Source organism: Vipera ursinii (assembly GCF_947247035.1).
Source record: "Vipera ursinii genome assembly, chromosome: 1".
NCBI lineage: Eukaryota > Metazoa > Chordata > Lepidosauria > Squamata > Viperidae > Vipera > Vipera ursinii.
The window spans coordinates 276567042-276586549 of record NC_139512.1 but is presented as its reverse complement, the minus strand read 5'-3'; the positions used below and the strand labels follow the sequence as shown (position 1 = coordinate 276586549).

Genomic DNA, 19508 nt, shown 5'->3' with positions numbered 1-19508 from the left:
GGAATCCAAAGATTTTTTTGTTATTTTAACATAACTGTTTCAGTAGTTTAGAATAGATTATATATTATTGATTTTATTGCAAAGTACTTCTATTGATTGTTGTGAGCCACCCACAGTTGAGAACTGGGTGACACACAAGTTTAATAAATGATAATAACTGACTTTCTAATCTATTTAATGTTCTTGAACTCCACAGCAATCAGGTATGTCACACCATTTCACTGAACTATGTCAGTCAATCTCTTTCATATATATGCTAACAACAGAGAGCTGCTTTATTCTAGTAAAGTTGATACGATGAAAATCAGGGGACAGAAAACACATTTAAAGTTGGGGAGATAGCAATGCAAAGCTGCAGAATATAACATTCAACAATGGAACTGAAAAATGGTGAGCTGAACACATGGCTGCTTCATTGTATAACAGATTACTTACAATTTCAGGCAGCCCACTCTCTTAGCTTTATGAGATTATGTTATAGAAATTGTTCACAATATTCCATTGTATGCTAGGGTAAAAACAAACTGGTATCACCCTGATCCGCACACAAAAAATGATCTAATTTATGATGGCAAGGTAAATGAAAGCTGCAGAATCACTGCAAGGGTTCTTCAAACTGAGCTTGATTCATAGTGACTTTGTGGAGATAGTCATATATTTTCCCTTAATAACAGTATAGAAGGGTTTGTCACTACCTTCTGGGATTCTTTTTCAGCTTCCCAGGCTAGCCTATAGCTCTGATATTCCCAAGAGATCTCTTTTCCAAATACTAATTGGATCCAATCCTGCTTAGTTCCAAGTTTAAGTCAGTCAGGAACTGCTGCTTGCTGAGAAGCCAAAGCACAACATATTTTTCCCCACTCGCCAATGAATTGAGTAAATTGAACCATCTGTGTCAGAAATAAATTTTAAAAATGGTTTCAAAAGAATGGTCCTCATTCAGTTTGCTGGTTGCTACTGTCACATGGAAGCCAGGCCTATCTCTTAAGTGGCATTAGTGGCTGTTGCGCTCTAAGAAAAATTAGGCACATTTTGGAAGACTGAGTTGTATCATTGCCAATTTTTGTATTCACATATTAAGAGCTAAACTAACACTGATCATCCAATAACTCTCAGATATATGCATGATATAATATATCCAAAAATAGTAACATCCTTAACTTGATGAGTCTGAACTGGTATCTTACACATATAGCTGTGAAATGTATAATAATACAATGAAAACATTCCCCCCCCCAATTTCTTATCTACTGAGGGCAGGTCCATCATATTATGGATAGATAGATAGATATATAGATATAGATATATAGATATAGATATATAGATATAGATAGATAGATAGATAGATAGATAGAGATAGAGATAGATACACACACACAAACGTTCTCCAGAATAAAAAAAATCTGATGCAAAATGTGAAAACTACTGTTGACTGTGGAAGATTAATAAGAATTTATCACAAAACTACTTGCATTTTCTATGTATATAAACAATAAACAGTTTTTCCAACAGGAATGGTTTTACAAAAAAATCTTCTGGAGAAAAATGGTACTGTATACAGGCTTAAATAGCAGTTTTAGTTCTACCTGATTTTGTTTCTATGTCTGTCAAAGAAACATTTTGTTTCTGGACCACAACTATTGTGGTTTACAACTCCTGTCAATCTAGTGGATCTACTGGTTGGAGCAACTGCAACCTATCTGTGTTGCATTTATCTATAATAACTTCAGGGCAATGTCAAACAGCATTGATATTGCTATGGAACTTCAGGGCAATGTCAAGCAGCATGAGATTGTAACTTCTGAAGGCAGATTGTGTGGGAGTCAGTATCAAACTAGAGATGCTGAGATCCTGAAAATATCTGTGGTAGATGCCAAAACCTGCCCCAAATTATTCCTACATCTTACACCAGGCCATAAAGCATTTTCAATAACGATATTGCAGGAAAAAAAATGAAAGGGCGTTCTCAAAAATACATTTTATTGCATTTTGCTAGGATTTTAAAGGGAAAAATGGAAAAGCTAAATATATTTTAAACAATCATTTTCCAACATGGTCAAAAATAAAAAGATTATATATAGGCTCAAGGTTGACTCAGCCTTCTGTCCTTCCGAGGTAGGTAAAATGAGGACCCAGATTGTTGGGGGCAATTAAGCTGACTTTGTAATAATGCCGCTTGGGGTGTGTGTGAAAGCCCTAATTAGCAGGCATATACATAGAATGAAGGCTACTGCTAAGCTTGTAAGCCGCCCTGAGTCTTCGGAGAAGGGTGGGATATAAATGGAATTATATATATATATATATATATATATATATATATATATATATATATATATATATATATATATATACATACGAACACCCGCGAAAACCTCAGAAAACATATATATATATATATAAAACACACACACACACACACACACACAAACACACACACACAGATATGACCACCATCTTTGGCATATACAGATAGTCCTGAACTTACGATAACAACTGAGCCCAAAATTTCTGTTGCTAAATGAGTCAATTAAGTGAATTTTGCCCCATTTTATGACGTTTGTTGTCACATTTGTTAAGTGAATCACTGCAATTGTTAAGTTAGTAACCCAGTTGTTAAGTCAATGTGGCTTCCCCATCGACTTTGCTTGTCAGAAAGTCATAAAAGGTGACCACATTACTCCAAGTCACTGCAATCATCATAAATATGAATCAGCTGTCAAGAATCCGAATTTTGATCACGTGATCATGGGGATGCTCTGCAATGGTCGTTAAATGTGAAAAACGGTTATAAGTCACTTTTTTCAGTACTATTGTAACTTTGAATGGCCATCAAATGAACTGTTGTAAGAAAAGGACTGCTTGTAACTCATTTTTCTACTGAATAAATCAGAAAACTGATTAAACCCAGGAAATTTCCTATGTTAATTATTTTACCTTGTGGTCCATACTGGCTCATCTGAGTTCCATAAGTACCACTTGAATTACTTTGTGGAAAGCTCCCAATTCCAGAATGCATTTGACCTCCAGGTGAAGGATGGGGTGACATAGAAGGTCCAGTCTGTTGAGATGCATATTGTGACAACTGAGGGTTTCTTTGAATGCTTGTCATAAAACCTAAAGTTAAATAGACATAGACAGAGAGAAAAATTAAGGACCTCCATATTAATAACTTAACTTAAGGTAAATATTGAATATTGTCAGTACTTTCTTTTATATCTCATGACATTAGAATTGCAGCTAGAGTTATAGAAGCATTTAAATCTTGGAGTCCCAAGTAGCTAAACATACCATTATAACTACAGTAGTAATGCTGTGGTTTGGACTTTATCACATCTATCACATCTATAATGGTATACAATGATGATTAATAAATATTAAAATAAAGTTAGATAAAACAGAAAATTCTAACTATACTTAATAGCAATTTCTCAAACGTACTTTTTTGCAAATCCCTTCTAACCTATATGAGGAATATGGCAGTCTTTCAGAAGATAACACAATAGACATTCCTACAATTCTTCTGGCATCCGTTGTTCATTTTCTGCCTCTGTAACACAAATGCTGCCATTATTGCCCTATTCTCTATTTTGGGAGTTGGGTGTACTGTTATTACCAAAAATAAATAAATAAATAAAACTGCTTCAGGAATGCTTGGGGCATGATTAAAGGGAGAATCTCAATCATATATTAACAATTCACATGGAGATGATCATGGTTTTGCTATGTCCATATGAATTGTTAATGTGAATTTGAGTAGAGCTTTGCATCATGTCACAACTACTAGTTTTGCCTGCTTCTGTCCTCCTATCATAATACAAGACTTGTGAAGACCCAGCTCAAAAAATGATACTCATCCCTACTTTAAATGTGGTGCAACTAGAAACAAAAAACATCCCAACATCTTTGGTTAATGTTAAGAAATATGAATATTAATTTTACATTTTAGCCAAATACTGTAATTTACCACAGAAAAATTATACAGAGTTCTCCTCAACTCTGAAAATACTTTTGGCCATTTGAGTTCATTCAATCTATCACCCATCAAATGTAATGCACACAAACACTCTGGTCTGACAGGTTAAATAATATATATTCTGGTGATATTTTTATATCAATTATGAATGAGTTGATGAATTGTCAGTAGGAAAAAATGCATTTGGTCTGATGTCTCCATCTCACTATTGGCTTCATTTATTACTGAATTTATAGTTCTCTTTTCAGTCTATCTGTATCCTCAATGTGACTCACACAAATTTTAAAAAGTACCACAAACAAACCATAACTATAAAAGCAATATAACCAGAATCAAAGTTTAAAACCAACATCAGGACAATAGCATTGAAATAAATATCAGTTAAAAGCTTTACACTCCTTGGGGAGTGTATTCCACAGCCTGGAAGCCTTATAGGGGAAGCTAATGTTCCATGTACATGAACCTTTGGTGATGAAGTGTTCTAGAGGACAGGCACTGTTCCAATAACAGAAAGGAAGCAAAAAGTGCTCCCAGACTGTGAACCGGCTGATTCTGAAAAGTGCAATCCCATCTCAAATTGATTCCAGTTCAAGCCTTATCAACGTTATATTTGACTTCTCTGGATTCAATTTCAGTTCCTCGATCTAGGTCAGGCGTGTCAAACTGCTGGCCCACGGGCCGGATGTGTCAAACTGAAACTGCGCCCACCCCACTGCTGGCAATGGGGAAAAAAAGTCACGATACGTTGTGACACTGTCACGTAACTTTGTGAGTTTGGCACCCTTGATCTAGATCATCATAAGATAAGGCAACATTCAAGAGGACTGATTAGTTTCTTGGGGCTGGGTGAAACAGAATTGTGACATTGGTTGCCATCAGGATTTTGATGCTATCACGTTTCAAAGCTTCAAATGAATACCCTTAGCTATTTCATTTCGATGTTAAGCATCACAGAAGATAAGAGAGAATCCTCTGGGACATCACATGCCTATAATGCAAGTGTCAAACTATAGTGCCCCATTACCCTTTTTTAGGTAGAAAGGACTAAAACCATGGGGAAAGTGTCTTTAGATCCAAACCCACTTGATGTCTCAGAAAGATATCCTACTTGTTGGCATTAAATTGCTGAAAAATCCTGGAAAGCTAGCAGGGTCATATTAACAAAATCTACATCATTGTGTGGATAAAGATATACCACTTTCTCAATCACCATATCCAAGAAAAGAATTATTGAAGAGTAGTCAGACAGGACCTTTTTAAAAAATCAAGCAGACATGGGGTCAAGTTGAAACGTGGCCAATTTTAAGGGTAAAGTATGAGCAACCATAAGGTGGACTTTAGCTCTCCACATATTCTATCAATGTCAACAAATAAAAGCTTCAAAGAATTCTATATGAACAGGATAAGCAGTTATCAAGGTTATCTATCAAGGTACCCTATGGCCTATCTCAACATTGGAAATAAAATCCCTGCAAATCTAATCAACTTCATTTGAAAAGTGTGTTGAAAATTGTTCCAACATTTCTGGATTCTATCCTCCAATATCTTGGTGGAGATGCCATACAGTGTAAAAAAGCATCACTATCCTGTTCACTGCAGACTCAGGTTAAGAAATTTGCCCTGTTTAATTGCTGTCATTAGTATTGTTTTTTTCCAGCTAAGCCACTTAAAGTACCCCAACTCCATGTTTGATTTAATCCTTCCTGAGAATTTCTTCATTTGCATTTCCCTGTATATCATGGTGTCAAACATGTCATGTGATGCGTCGCGATGTATTGCAACTCTTTTTGCATTGCCGACAATGGGGTGGGTGCAGCTTCAGTATGAGGAAACCGGCCCATGGGCTGGCAGTTTGACACCCCTGCTCTACATTATAAATTATGTTACATTACTCCACTACAGCTCTTTCCTTACTAATTTCTGCTAATACATCAAGATGCCTCTTTGAGTTCTGCTATAACTAGTTGTATTTAGGAGCACTAGTGCTAACTGTTAGGGCCATCTCTGTGTTCCACAAATTGGCCTGGTCTTCAACAGAATTGTTAACAGACAACGGGGGAAATTCCTCAAGTATATTCAGGATATCTTCTAGATCCATCCTGTGCCTGAAAAGCAGACCATTTTCACTTTTCCTCTACCTATACAGCGGTATATATGGTAATCTAACAGCATAGACAAAAAGTGATCTGTCTACAATAATAAGGTTACAGAAAACACCTCCACTATCAGATCATCAGTATAGAAGTTTTAATATTCCCATCCTAATCCTGTTTTGAGAAAGCCATTTTTCACACATGCTTTAAACAAGACATGAGCACTTGGAGAATTAAGAAAGGCAAGTCATAGAAGCCACTAGAACTATTGTGTCCAAAAGCAGGATTATTTTAATGTTTCAGTAATATTGTGTTTCAGTTATATTTCACAAATTTGTCACTCTCTCTGTATAAATCAGTTGTTCATATACTTTTCTTGACAACATTCTGAATAATTAAAAGTCCTAATATTTCCCATAAACATTCCTTGCTAATGTTGGAAGAAAAGTCTTCATCATGGTTCATCCAAGCGGGAAATAAACATGGCAACTGCTTTGGGAAGAAGGTTGTAGTTTATTGCAGAGGAAAGCCAGACAGAAAGATGGATCCAACAGAAAAAAAGGACGGACCACATGTGGGTAGTGGGTTTTTATACCCCCTGGACTCTATTGTTTGGAGTTATTTCCTGTTTCAGGCTTTGTATTTCCTGTGTCACGTATTCTGTCCTGAATCTAGGTGTGCCCCTCTAGGAATCTTGATGGTTGTGGGTATGTCCTATTGTCCCCTGCTTCCCTGGGGCTGTGACTGATGTTGACTCTAGAGATCTTTCTTCCTAATCTGTTTCCTGACAAGATTATCATATCTGTATTCCGGCAGACTTGGTTTGTGCTTGGGACAGAGAGACTTGGGGGCAGGGTTGGTTTCTGCTTTTAGAATCCTTTAGGGATATATATTCTGCCCTTTTAATATTTCCTTCTCTTGGAAGCTGACTTCCCACAATCATCAACATTTATTTGAACATAAATGCTATTTTGATCTGCCAACTAGTCACAATCCCTTACAAATATGATAATATTTGACATGTTTCAGTGACAATTTTTGATTTTCTACTGAACCTGTTGGCACATAATTCTTGGACTAGCAAAATCAGACATGCGGCTGATAAATACATTCTAGCATGCACACTGTTATTAAATGTACTTTAACAGTAATCAAATCTGAACAACCTGCTGAATAAGAAGATACTGATAACAGACACAGGGTGCTTCAACAGCAATGAGTTTTGATTCAAAAGGTCTATTAGCTTAAATGTTGAAAGCTTAACTATCACAGGACAAAAAGCCATTCTAAAAGCAAGTTCAGATGGATTGGCCAGTTGCAAAATAATGTAGCTTCAAACTTTCAATATAAGGTATCTTAAATGATATTTATGTGAGACAGATTAGATCATTAGCAAAACACTATCTTTTAAACATTTGTATTAGTAGAGCCCATGCCTCATTGGATAGATAGAAGGTATATTATAAAATCAGTTGGAAGAGAATCCAAGTAGCAGTGGAAAATGAAGGCAGGTGCTCTCAACGAGTCCCTAATAGTACACCATCAACCACTTTACAAAATGTTAAATTCTGAATTTTAAAATCACGGAAGATGAGGTTATAAATGTCTATTTGGGAAGAAAAACCAGGTCAATGCAAACCCTGACTCATCACTTTCAACCTTCACTGACACCTTCCCCTGCCCGCCCCCCTTGCTTTCCAGTTATTTTATTTTTGCTGGTACAGCAGCCACAGAAATTAAGGATTTTTGGCAAGCAATTTTATTAGCTAACATAAACTTCAAGCTGTTCTAGTGGGCATTTTTGGGTAGTAGTAAACCAATAAAAATTCACTGGGCTACAATAACAAACTTTTTGTTTAGCACCCTGAACATTTAAATAATGACTGCTAAGATTTGCATCTTGCTGAGACAGCTTTTTGCATAAATTCAAGGAAAGATGCTTTAAAAATGCTTCTTTGGTGAAATAACTCACACAGTTTGTCATCTTTGCACATTTGTCTTCTACTGAAAAGGATGCCAAATTTTGTTGAGAGTAGAGACGTTTGTTCTACTGCTTATATATTTTAAAATCCTCTATTTTAATTCTGTGTTCGGTCTTTGGTCTTTATTTGTTTATTCATTCCTCTTCGCAAACTGAATTGCTTTGGTGAAAGCAGAAAATAACGACCCAACTAAAGCTTTAACCAAGACCCCCTGGAGGTCCACCAGCTGTGCTATTAAGTTAAGTGGCTAAATCTCTCAACCAATTCTCTTTCTGATAAGACAAAAACCTCATCTACATAAAAGCAGCAATGATATTTAAGTATATCCCCTCCTTTTTTATTTTCTTCCTGTTTAAGCCTCAAAATTAATATCATCTATCATTGATAAATTGGAATTGGGGGAAGGATTAGACAGGTTCCCGCAGAGGATAGTTTGGGAAGAAAAATCCAGTTTCCTCATACAAATCTTGCTTAATGATGTCAAGTAAACCGTAGAGCAATGCACAAAGGAGCTTATATTTTTTTAAAAAAAGTAGCATATACTTAAACTGTGGATCCTTAGCTTACTATATCCTGATTGCCAAACTGATCCAAAAGTGAACTGTTTTTGATAACAGAAATGCCAACTTCCTTTTCCCCCCAACAATTTACTGCATTGTGATACTTCAGAGTTTGATTAGAAAACACCTTCCCACTGAACTTATTTCTTCAGCCTCTTCTGATCTCTAGCAGAGTGTTAGCAAATGTTCAGGAAAACTATAACTGCTCTTGACTGATTACAGAAAGCCATAAAAATCAGCAATAACATTGTACTGCTGAAGAGTTTCTGATTTAAATCCGACCTAAAAAGAGTGTACCTTTTCAAGAACCACTTGTTTTCTAGGATGTCTACTTAACTCGATGCCCATGTTTCAGGTTGTACCAGCTTTATCACAGGGCTGTCTACCTGGTTTGGGTACATTGTCATGACCAACAAGACAAACTGATATTATTTCTAGAAAACCAAAGGGGCAAGGAGTCAGTTTGAATATCTTCCAACTTCCTAGCAAGTATACTACAGAAGGATGAAAGGATGCTTCCTTGCTAGGATCTCTCTAACCTACAAAGTGTAGTAAATATAAAGATAAAGGTAACTGAAAACCGGAAACTCAAAACTACAACACACGGTAAACTGCGTAATAAATTTGCCAAGGCGTTGTGCAGAATTGTTTGGAAAATTAAGGTGACTTGTAAATTGAACAAAGAAGCAAGCAAGCAAGCAAAACAATGCCTATGGAATGGAAAGGATGAACAGATTCCCTCCTAAAACAAAACTCATTCAGAGTGAAGAAATTTTTGAATTTGACTGTACTTCTCTGTTTGCTCAGTGCCTGCTAGCTACGATGGCAGGAGGATTCTTGGCTCTTCTAAAGAATCATTAACTGTGCCACATTTGTTTTTGCCTATCCAGAAAGACAGTAAGTTGAGCGAGAGAGATATTTATTCTGAATTCAAAATGAAGATAGATTAATGGACAAGACAGGTTCAAAGCAATTGAATTAGCAGGCTGCTGGCAGTAATTTGAATGCACAACTAATCTTGGGAACCAGAGAGTAAAAGCAAAATGCAAGGATTCATCATGAAGCCAGAAAAGAGTAAGAACGCAAGGAAGGAAGGAAGGAAGGAAGGAAGGAAGGAAGGAAGGAAGGAAGGAAGGAAGGAGAAAGGGAGGAATGTAAAAGTTTCTGGAGGAGGATAGGTTAAAAGATCAAGTCTAGCTATGTCACAAACAGATTTAAAAAAAGATAAGCTCTGAGTATGCTTTGAACATACTGAGAAACCCAGGGGAGAAAAATCATGTGAAAAATGAGGGCCTCCACTTGTATTGCCAATGAAGTCCGTTGGGAGTGTGTGATAAGAATTCTGAGTAGTAATTTTGAAAGTGGATGACAAGGAAAGTGAAAAATAACATTTTGTGTTCCATGAATAATTATTAAATATGCCTAGGCAGCACCGAAATTTATACAAGCTGAGCTCATTTCCTACAGTAACTGTTTGGAACTTCTCCCCACTCCCCCAAAAGCTAATCTTGCACTGAGGAAACCATAGGATCTACTACGCTCTGAAGTGTGGCTGTTGTCCTTACAATGCAAAAAAATGTGCTAAGACTATTCAGGCTGAGAAGGATCACCTGAGAATCTTCAGATATGTCCACAATTAATAGGAACAATGAAGCAACAATGATCCATCAAAAGAAGCCGTATTTTTTTTTGGAACACAAGTTATCTGCCTTATGCCAACTCAAATCATCTTAGAATTATTTACATTAACTAACAACAGCTCTTCAGAATTTTTGACAGAGGTTTTCCCCAAACTCTACTTTAGAAAAGAACAGGGCCTGAATTAGGAAACCTTTGAAAACAAATTGTATGCTATAATACCAAGTTAATTTTCACAGTGAAAGAATCGTCCTGGGTACAAAAGGCTCAACAAGACTAAACAGGCTGAAACACACACACATACACACAAATTTTCAACAAAGAATGATTCTGATTTGTTTCTCATTGAAGTCTGGGGATGAGGCTTTAGCTACCTAATAAAAATATACAGAAATTTTCTCTTGAGATGACTTATTGTTAGCAATTGTACTAAAGCAGAGTATAAGCCAGTTATTCCCCTTACTAAACAACAATAACAAAAATATTATTTCTGAAGTAAACAAATTCATCTATGGGAAAATGAAAAGGTTTATCAAAGGAAAAAGCCCAGTAACCAGCTGCTATATTTTTTAGCTAGAGATCCGATTTTAGTTTGCTATTGTGTCAATATGATTATTTAGTTCAAACTTGTCTTCTTCCTCCAAGCAGTTGTTGAAAATGTTGCCTTTTATCTTTGCATACACTCTTCCCATTTGTTTCTTTCTGTATATAAGCTTTTTTTTGCTATATATTTAGCAATTAATCAACTGACTTTCCAGATGAAGTTGGTTGAGAACTTGAAGCTGAAATTTATCAGATGCTGAAACTGGCATAGGGATTCACCAAGAATACAGTTAGTTTGGTACTCCGACATCTCTTTTAAAAATGGCAGCAGCAAAATAAACATTAGTCCTTGACAAACATTGGGTGTAACCAGATCAAAAATTAATAAGGCAACATCCTAAACAAGTGAATGAATTCCCAATAACACATGTCGATAAATCCTTGGGAGGTTAAGAATCAAAATTAAATTGAAAGACACTGTTAGAATACAACTGCTTTACAATGTTGATCGTGATGACTGTCCTCATCTCCCTTGATTTTGTGAGTGAAACATTTGTTTCTACTCTTCTCCAAATATTCTAGTTTACTACGTGTGATCTTGCCCTTGAGAGCTCCTTAAGCTTTATAGAGAATTTCAAATACATTCTCTCTAACCCTATAAAACTCCACCACCAGAGGTACTTTGCATAGTCTGAGAAAAGTTATAGAGAAGAGATCATATTTATACAGATTGTCTTCTGATTTATCAACCCGCTCAAAAAGCACTTTGTTTCTCAAAGGGGAATTTCTGATAAGAAACAGGGCCTTTTTCATAGTTGCCCCAAAGCTGCCTAATTAATAATTTTTAGAAACTTCAATTGATCACTTCATTGACTGCTACATGATCACTGTATAAATGATTATATGCATCTAGAGCACTTGGGTAACATCTATATAGTGGAAATTGTTTCTGTCTCATAGCGGCTTAGTGGTAAGCAAAGATACACTGCATACATTTGCATATAATTACTTTGCTCCTGTTCAAATAAACCAGAAAAAGAAGCCAGCAAAGTGCAATTTTGCATAGTGTCAGCAAATTGGGAACCTTGCTGGAGACCTTTCAAACAAACCAGATTTAAAAGCAAAGTTTAAAATGATTTTCATCTTACTATAGTTCTGCTTTGGATTAAAACCTCCTGAAAGAACATAAAAATTGAAAGTAACTGTATAAAAATACAAAACAACAGTGTCAATAGGTTTATTATGCAACAGATCAATTGTAAACGCTCCTCAGAAGGTTTGGATGTTTTTGCTTTGACAATCCTTTTATGATCAAAAACGGTCCTACTAGAAAGCGCTTTTTGAATTGCAGTTTGATTAGGATTTTTATTCCTTTGCATCTGACTTAGAGATGGCAAACAGACGTCAGGAAAAAGAGACCTTTTATCAAATGTCAGTACTAAATGATGGAACCTGAGCAGGGAATGTGAGGAAAAAATAAATAAATCCCTAAATTATACACATGACTTCCATATAGATAAGATTTATGTTGCATTAAATGAAAACAAATGGATGATGAAGTGACAGGATATAGATAATAGAAGTATATGAAAAGGTATAAGTAAATCAAGAGTGTTAAACAACAGAAATTCAGCTTGTTATTGTGCATCCCAAAAATAAAATAAAATAAAAACCCAACCGTAAAAATACCAAATCCTTTCTGTTTTTGCTTCTTTCTGGATAATAATCTCCACTCCACTCAAATTTACTACATTGCAGCTCTTAATAAATATGTCTGTGAAGATCTAAAATTAAATAGGAGCTTGAATTTGAGATAATGCTTAATGCAGGTGTGTCAAACAGATTAAGATTTCCTTTGGGCAGCACCTGGATTCTATAAGGCTCCAATTTGTTACCCACTGTGATTCTTTGCAATCCACTTTTCCCCCCCCAAACATGCTTATGTTTGAAGCATGTTTCCTTCCTTGCCCTTCCCTGTGTAAAAACCGTGGGACAAAAAAGCGAGATGAAACACTAACGCTAATACACAGCACATAAATGAGGGGAAGGAAAAAAAGAAAGACCCCAGAGGAAGAAGAATGTAAAACGGGCTCCTGTGCAAAGGATGGTGAATGCGAGTTTTTGTTAGAAACTGTCATGATGGGTACCTTCCGTGCAGATCTGTCAGGCACAGAATGGTGCCATGAAACTGCCTCGAGCTATGGAATACATTTTCCAATGTATCACAGCATCCAAAATGGCATCAGATCTACTCGCAGTCCATGTTCAAACAAGGGGGGGGAAAGAGAGTTCTCAGTAGTCCTATTTTAGTGCATCTCAAGGACTAATTAAATCCTCATTACTTTTTTTCTAATTATTCCAGAGCTTTGGGATTTTCTGGGGAAATCTCTCTTGGTGCATCGGATGAAAAGGGTTAAATAACCTGTGTTGATTTTGAAACTCCAGACCTTTAGCAGCGTATCATCAAAATTATCATGAATATTTAACTATGCACCGCTGTGAAAATTATAAAGAGAAAACAATTAAAAGTTTTTTTAAATTAATCCTGACCCATATATATTTTCCTTAATAAATAAAGGCTTATAAAGCATCCTCTTCATGAAAATGTATGCCAGACTAACAGCACGAGACCATTTAATGTTTGCATTAGATTCTGAATTTTTAGCTGTTCCCTATGTACTATTTTAATCTAAGCATGATGAAACAGGGCATACTTATTTCAAACCAAGAAGAGCACCAAGGGTGCCAAACAAATGGGTTTTGCGGGAGTTCTCCAAGAATATAGGGATATAGTTAATCACTTTTCATTAATCCTTTAATAAAACATCAGTTTTATATTTTATTCGTATTTAGAAATTACCTCTTTTAACCTGTACAAAAAATTGAAAGAATGTGTAACTATTTTATGTTCCGGTAATGATTTAGGATCCAGAACAAAAGATTCATAATTTAAGCCCTAATTTGTGTCCATTTACCTTGCATATATCTTGTGTGTGTGTGTGTGTTTGTGTGTGTGTGTGTGTGTAGTTTTCCTTTGTTTATTTAATTTATTGTTTAAAGTTATTATAGCTGCTTAATTCCAATGGATTCTGAATAAAGTACAAAATGAAAAAATCCATAAAACAGATAAAACATAATACTGCATAGACAATCCAGATTAAAACAATATAAAAACGATACAGATCAAACAAAATAGCAAAAACTTTTCCCCAAAACAACCAAATAAAAATATATTATTCCCAGATCTTGGATCAAAGCCAGGTTTTAAGAGCTTTCCAGAATCCTAGGAAAAAGGGGGCGCTGTCCTTAACTCTGGGATGCTGCTTCCAGAGGGTGGGTGCTGTGACAAATAAGGCATGTATTGATGATGCCATTTAACAGAAGGAACCTGAAGCACACCCACCACTCTGCCACAACACACTGGGTGGGCAAAAACTCTTGGTGACAACCAGTCCGTCAGATATCCAGGCCCTATGCAATACTGGGCTTTATAGGTAACAACCAGCATCTTGAATTGTACTTAGAAGCTAACTGGTAACCAAAGCAGCTCACAGAACAAAGGTGACATATGGGCATGCAGACAGGCACCCATTAGCACTTTTGCTACTGCTTTTTGAATCAGGTGGTCTTCAAGGGCAACCCCATATAAAGTGCATTGCAATAATCCAATTGTGATGTGACCCATTAGTAACTGTCTGAAAGGCCTCCAGTTTGAGAAAACCGCACAACTGGCACACTAGGTGAACCTCCTGTGCAAAGGTCTTCCTGATCATAGCTGCTAACTGCTCCTTCAGCAGTAGCTGCAAAAGGACCAAGTTGTGCACCAGTCTTGAATGGGGAAGAGCATCCTCTTCCAAAACCAAATATGGTAACATTCCTGACCTGGTAGGCCAAGGCCAAACAGCCACAGCCACTCAGGACTGAACTGAAGTCTCTTCCACCCATCCACCTGAACAGCCTGTAGACACTGGGTTAATACATTGGCAGCTTCACCTATGTGGCTTGGGGTTGTGATGTAAAGCTGGTTATCATTGGTACACTAATGTTCCTGAACCTCAAAATGCTGGATAACCTCCTACCAGTAATTTCATGTTGATGTTAAACAGCATAAAGAAAAGCATTGAACCTTAAGGCATCCTAAATATGAGGGGCTGCAGACACGATCTTTCCCTGCCTCTTCTCAAGACCAATTGGAATTGACCACTTAGGAATGACATGAATCATTGGATCCCAGTGCCTCTCACTTTTAATCCCCACAGCTGACACAGGAGGATAGCTGTTGACAGTACTGAAAGCCAATGAGGAATCATGGAGCACTAGAACAGATGTACCACCACCATCCCAATGGAGTTGGTTTAAGAGAATTACTTAGAGGATTCTACTCTTATATTTTATTACTATGTTAAGTGAATCTATTCTTCCAAATGGGTGTTGTTTGATAGAAGCCAGCCAAAAACATTGCAAATCATAGTCCCGTTTCTACGGTCAGTAGAAAATGGTTCAAGCAAGTTTTCCATTTCAAAGAGGTCTCTAATCAATGTTAGGGTGCAAAAGGGAGCCCAGACGCCTTTATGTGCACAATGCTCAGAGCTAACAAAAGCTTTGGAGAAATAAGTTGCCAAATTCAATGTAACTTCACCGGTTACAAATGTTGTATTTGTGGCCTGAAACAAATGGGCATTTTAAACAAGTCAGGTCAGCCATAGCATGTGAAAGGGATTCAATAAAAATTCTGAATAAAAATCCAGCTCTCTTGAAGAGAAACATCAGGATAATGCACTGGAAACAAAATGGCAGTAAACCTGTGCCAGAAGAGCAATTTGAAGATTAAGGTCTAAATTTTCAAAGTGCAGGTTATGATAAATTATTCATAAAGCTGCATTTCTCTTTGGCCCTACAACTCAAGAGTTTGATGCTATTCTCTACTGCAGTTCATCAGGTTGTCAGTCAGTGAAGATGCTGATGTTGATCTTCAATCAATAATTACAGCTAGAAGCATCCCCCAAAATAGAGAAAAGCACAGCATGAGGGATCACGGAGCACAGGATCTACTACTCTGTGCTAATCTCCACCACCCTTTCCCTGCCCTGGTTTAAGTGGCCACAAATGTCCCAGTAAAACATAAAATAATTAGCAGGAAGTGGGCTTGGAGCTTCTTGCATAGGTACTTGGATATTTCAGGTTGTGATAGGCAACTCTGCAAACTAGCAAATCGATTCTGGGTATAATTTCCAAAATTGTTCTTGGGCGCAAACTTGGGCTCAAAACCGTTCGGTTCTCTCCATTGAATCAGAAGAGGATGGCAAAGACATTGTTCACATGCAATGAAACAATACAACATCATAGAAACACGCACCAGATCAACTGCATTTTCAGCTATCAGAGTAATGTCATCAGCATAGCAGAGGTTATTGATGGGGTGTTTTTTTTGGCCAACCTTAAAACTCTGCTTTCCTCAATATATATTCCACATATAGATTGCATAAATAAATAGAGAGTAAACAACCTTGTCTCACTCATTTGCCAAACCAGAACCATTCTGGCTCACTATGTTCTGCCAGATTACGGCTTCCTGATCTGTGTATATTTTTGCATGAGGGCAATGAGGTATTTTGGGATTCCTCTTTTCCTAAGCACAGCTTGACATGATTGACATAATCAATGGCCTCTCTGTAATCAATGAAGCACATATTGATTTCTTTTTTCCATTCTTTGGCTTCCTCAATTATTTGGTGGGCATCAAAAATAATGTATCATGTTACTTGTCCTTGTCTAAAGCCAGCCATCTTGGCATCTCCTTTTCTATGTGAGGCTCTAATCTGTGTTGGATGTTCCTCAGTATTATTTTAATAGCGAGTGAAATTAAGGATATTTTATAATAGTTTGCGCAACTATTGCACAACTGTTAAGTCTTCTTTCTTTGGTATTGGTACAGTATTATCAGGTGTAAACAACCCAACCCACACATGCAGAGTTTAAGCCATCTACTATAATACAGGAATCTCCCCAGTCTGGCAGCCTATTCTTGAGAACAATTAGATAGATGGAAAGGAACTTGGGATGGAGTCAGACCTAGCCTTTTTTTGTTGTTGTGCAGTGACTCCGGGCTAGCCTGCGATTGATTCTCCTTTCCTCCCAGATTGGTTGCTTCCCAACAAGTATGTATACTGACTTCTTCCAATCTGTCAGTCACTGTTTGGTTTTTCTGATTTGCCCACACAGTTGGTGGAAAAAAAAGCAGATTCTTTTTTGGCTGCTTTCTGCAGATATTCCATAAATATCTGTAGCCTTCCATCTTGGTAAAGATGAAAGTGCTGACCTAACTTCACTTTGTAATACTAGAGGTTCTTATCAGGAATATCTTGTCAGGAATATTATGTTTGATGCTAATGTATCTACTATACAGAATTTCATTATTATCCTTTCATCTGTGTTCTTAGAATCAATCACTACCTATCCATTAACATCCTCTAGAATACCAATTCAAGGTTAGAACTTCCTTCTGAATTTTTTGGGGAAGACTTTTCTTATTCTTATTTTCCTGTGTTTGTTTCTGTCTTCAGTATTTACTAATATTGCTATCATACTGCTACTTGTTTCAATGCTCTGAAATTCTTTGTTAACTTCTTTCCTGAAATCTTGGTCATTCTTGGTTTTCTCCTATTCTCTTTCATGGCTTGTTCTGACAAGCTTGTTCACCATTTTCTTTTCTTGATTTTTGTCAGTCTCCTTTCTCATTCATCCATAACAATATCCTTAAGTTCATTCCACAGTTCCACTGACTGTGTGTCAATAAGGTTCAGGATTTCAAAGCAATATCTGATGTTTTCCCTGGAAAACATGTGCGTGTTCAAGACCACATCATGGAAACTGGTTGACCTTCTTCTCCTTTAGCTTAATTTAGAATTTGCACATAAAAATACCCAATTCATTATCTCTTTTACAGTCAGCCCCGTTATAAATGAGTTCTTTCACCTCCTCCTATCAATGATGTAGCCAGTTTGACTTCTGTGTACTGTTATTCATATACAGTATCTAGTATTCATTTTGGTTGTTGGAAAACCGTGCTGGCAATGAAAAAAAATCATTAGATTGGCAGAAACTGTTGTTCTGCTTCATTTCCATTTTCTAGGTAATACAGTCAAACTGCATTTTCTTTCTTAATGTTTCCCCAACTTTGGCATTACAATCGCCAATCACAAGCATCACATTTTGCTTCCATTTTCTGCTGATTTCAAATTGAACTTGATCATAAAACTCGTAAGTCTCCTTTTCATTTACATCAGTAGTTGAAGCATACACTTGTCCACAAAGTCTAATATTATTTGATCACTGACTGCTATGTAGCCAAGTACTCACTGTACTCTTTTTTAACTATAAAAACAACACTGACCCTTCCTTGTTTTTCAAGACTTGAGTAGTAAACAGTGCGATCTTCTGATTAAAAATATCCAATTCTTAGTACTCCAAAAGACCCTCAGCTCTTCCCCAGTAGCATGTTGAATATTATTTGACATAAGCAGCACTGCATTGTCAATCATTTGATATTTCCTATATATATGATTTTCTTGATAAAATAAAATAGTGCAATAGTGGTGAATATCTGTAGCTTGGGTGTAGGATAAGGATGAAGGTTCATTCTCCGAGCTTGTGGGTTGGTTTCCAAATGATTCATTACCAGGCTAGGTAACAACTTTAGTGGGGTTTAGGGGCTGTCAGTGTTCTTCTGTTTAGAAGGGCTTCGCGTGGTCAGTAGATCTTGTGATGGGTCAGGTTTGGATGTGCCAAGTGAGGGTCCTGTGATGGGGAGGTTACATCAGGTCAGGGTCATTGGGAGGTGAAGTGCTGACTGGGGGGGCTTGTGTGGGTTGGTTGAGGGTCGGTGCTGTCTCTGGTTGGCTGTGCAATTGATTTGGATTTTGAGGGGTTCATAGGCTGGTTGTAGGTCAATGTATCTGTTGATGGAATTGCTTGTGGAATGCCAAGCTTTGATGAACTCATGAGTGGGGCGGGTGGTAGCGTGTCTGATGATTTTTGTGTTGCTTCAATTGAATTGGTGCTGTTTGGTGTCAGTATGGCTGGAGATTAAAGATTTGGGATTGTGGTGTTTGATTGCTAGCCAGTGTTCGTGGATCCTGATTTTTTAATTGACATGATGTTTGTCCCACATAGAATTGGTTTGAATTGTTACAGTTGATTTTGTAGATTACATTGTTTCTTTCATCCTTCTCTATCTTGTTGTTGGTTCTAGATGATTCCTGGCGGAGTGTGGCTGTGGGTTTGTGGTCTATTGCTATTCCTCGAGGTTGGAGAATTCTGGCTATCATTTATGACACCCCTTTTGTGTATGGTAGGGTTAGTTTTTGCGTGGTGGTTGGCTTTGTGGGTATGTTGTGGTTTGCATGCTGTGTGTTGGAATACGATAGTAGTTTACTTTCACCCACACATTGCCTTCTTCACCCGCACATTGCCTTTGCAGTGATTTTTTTTGCCACCAGCATCTTTCTATATTGCTGCTGTCCAATATAGATACCTGCTTGCTGTACCTGAGTTTCTTGAATAAACGTGAGTGACCCTGCTGAGATTCTGTATTTTTGTTATACACTTGCAGGTTGTGTTGGTCATCCTTCCCACACACACACCCTTCACTCCACTCCACAATGAGATTGCACAGCAGGACCACGATAATTTACTACAGTATGGTATTAAAACCCTTATT

The 19508-nt window shown here is 37.0% G+C and overlaps 1 protein-coding gene across 5 annotated transcripts in view; it reads right to left on the bottom strand.

The window, feature by feature from the left end:
- Positions 1-19508, bottom strand: part of ARID1B (AT-rich interaction domain 1B) — a 441898-nt gene that overhangs the window by 79252 nt on the left and 343138 nt on the right. For all 5 annotated transcript variants that reach the window (XM_083348110.1, XM_083348111.1, XM_083348113.1 and 2 more), the window contains exon 8: positions 2935-3114. In XM_083348110.1, coding sequence (XP_083204236.1) covers positions 2935-3114 — 180 coding nt within the window. The remainder of the gene's footprint in view (positions 1-2934; positions 3115-19508) is intronic.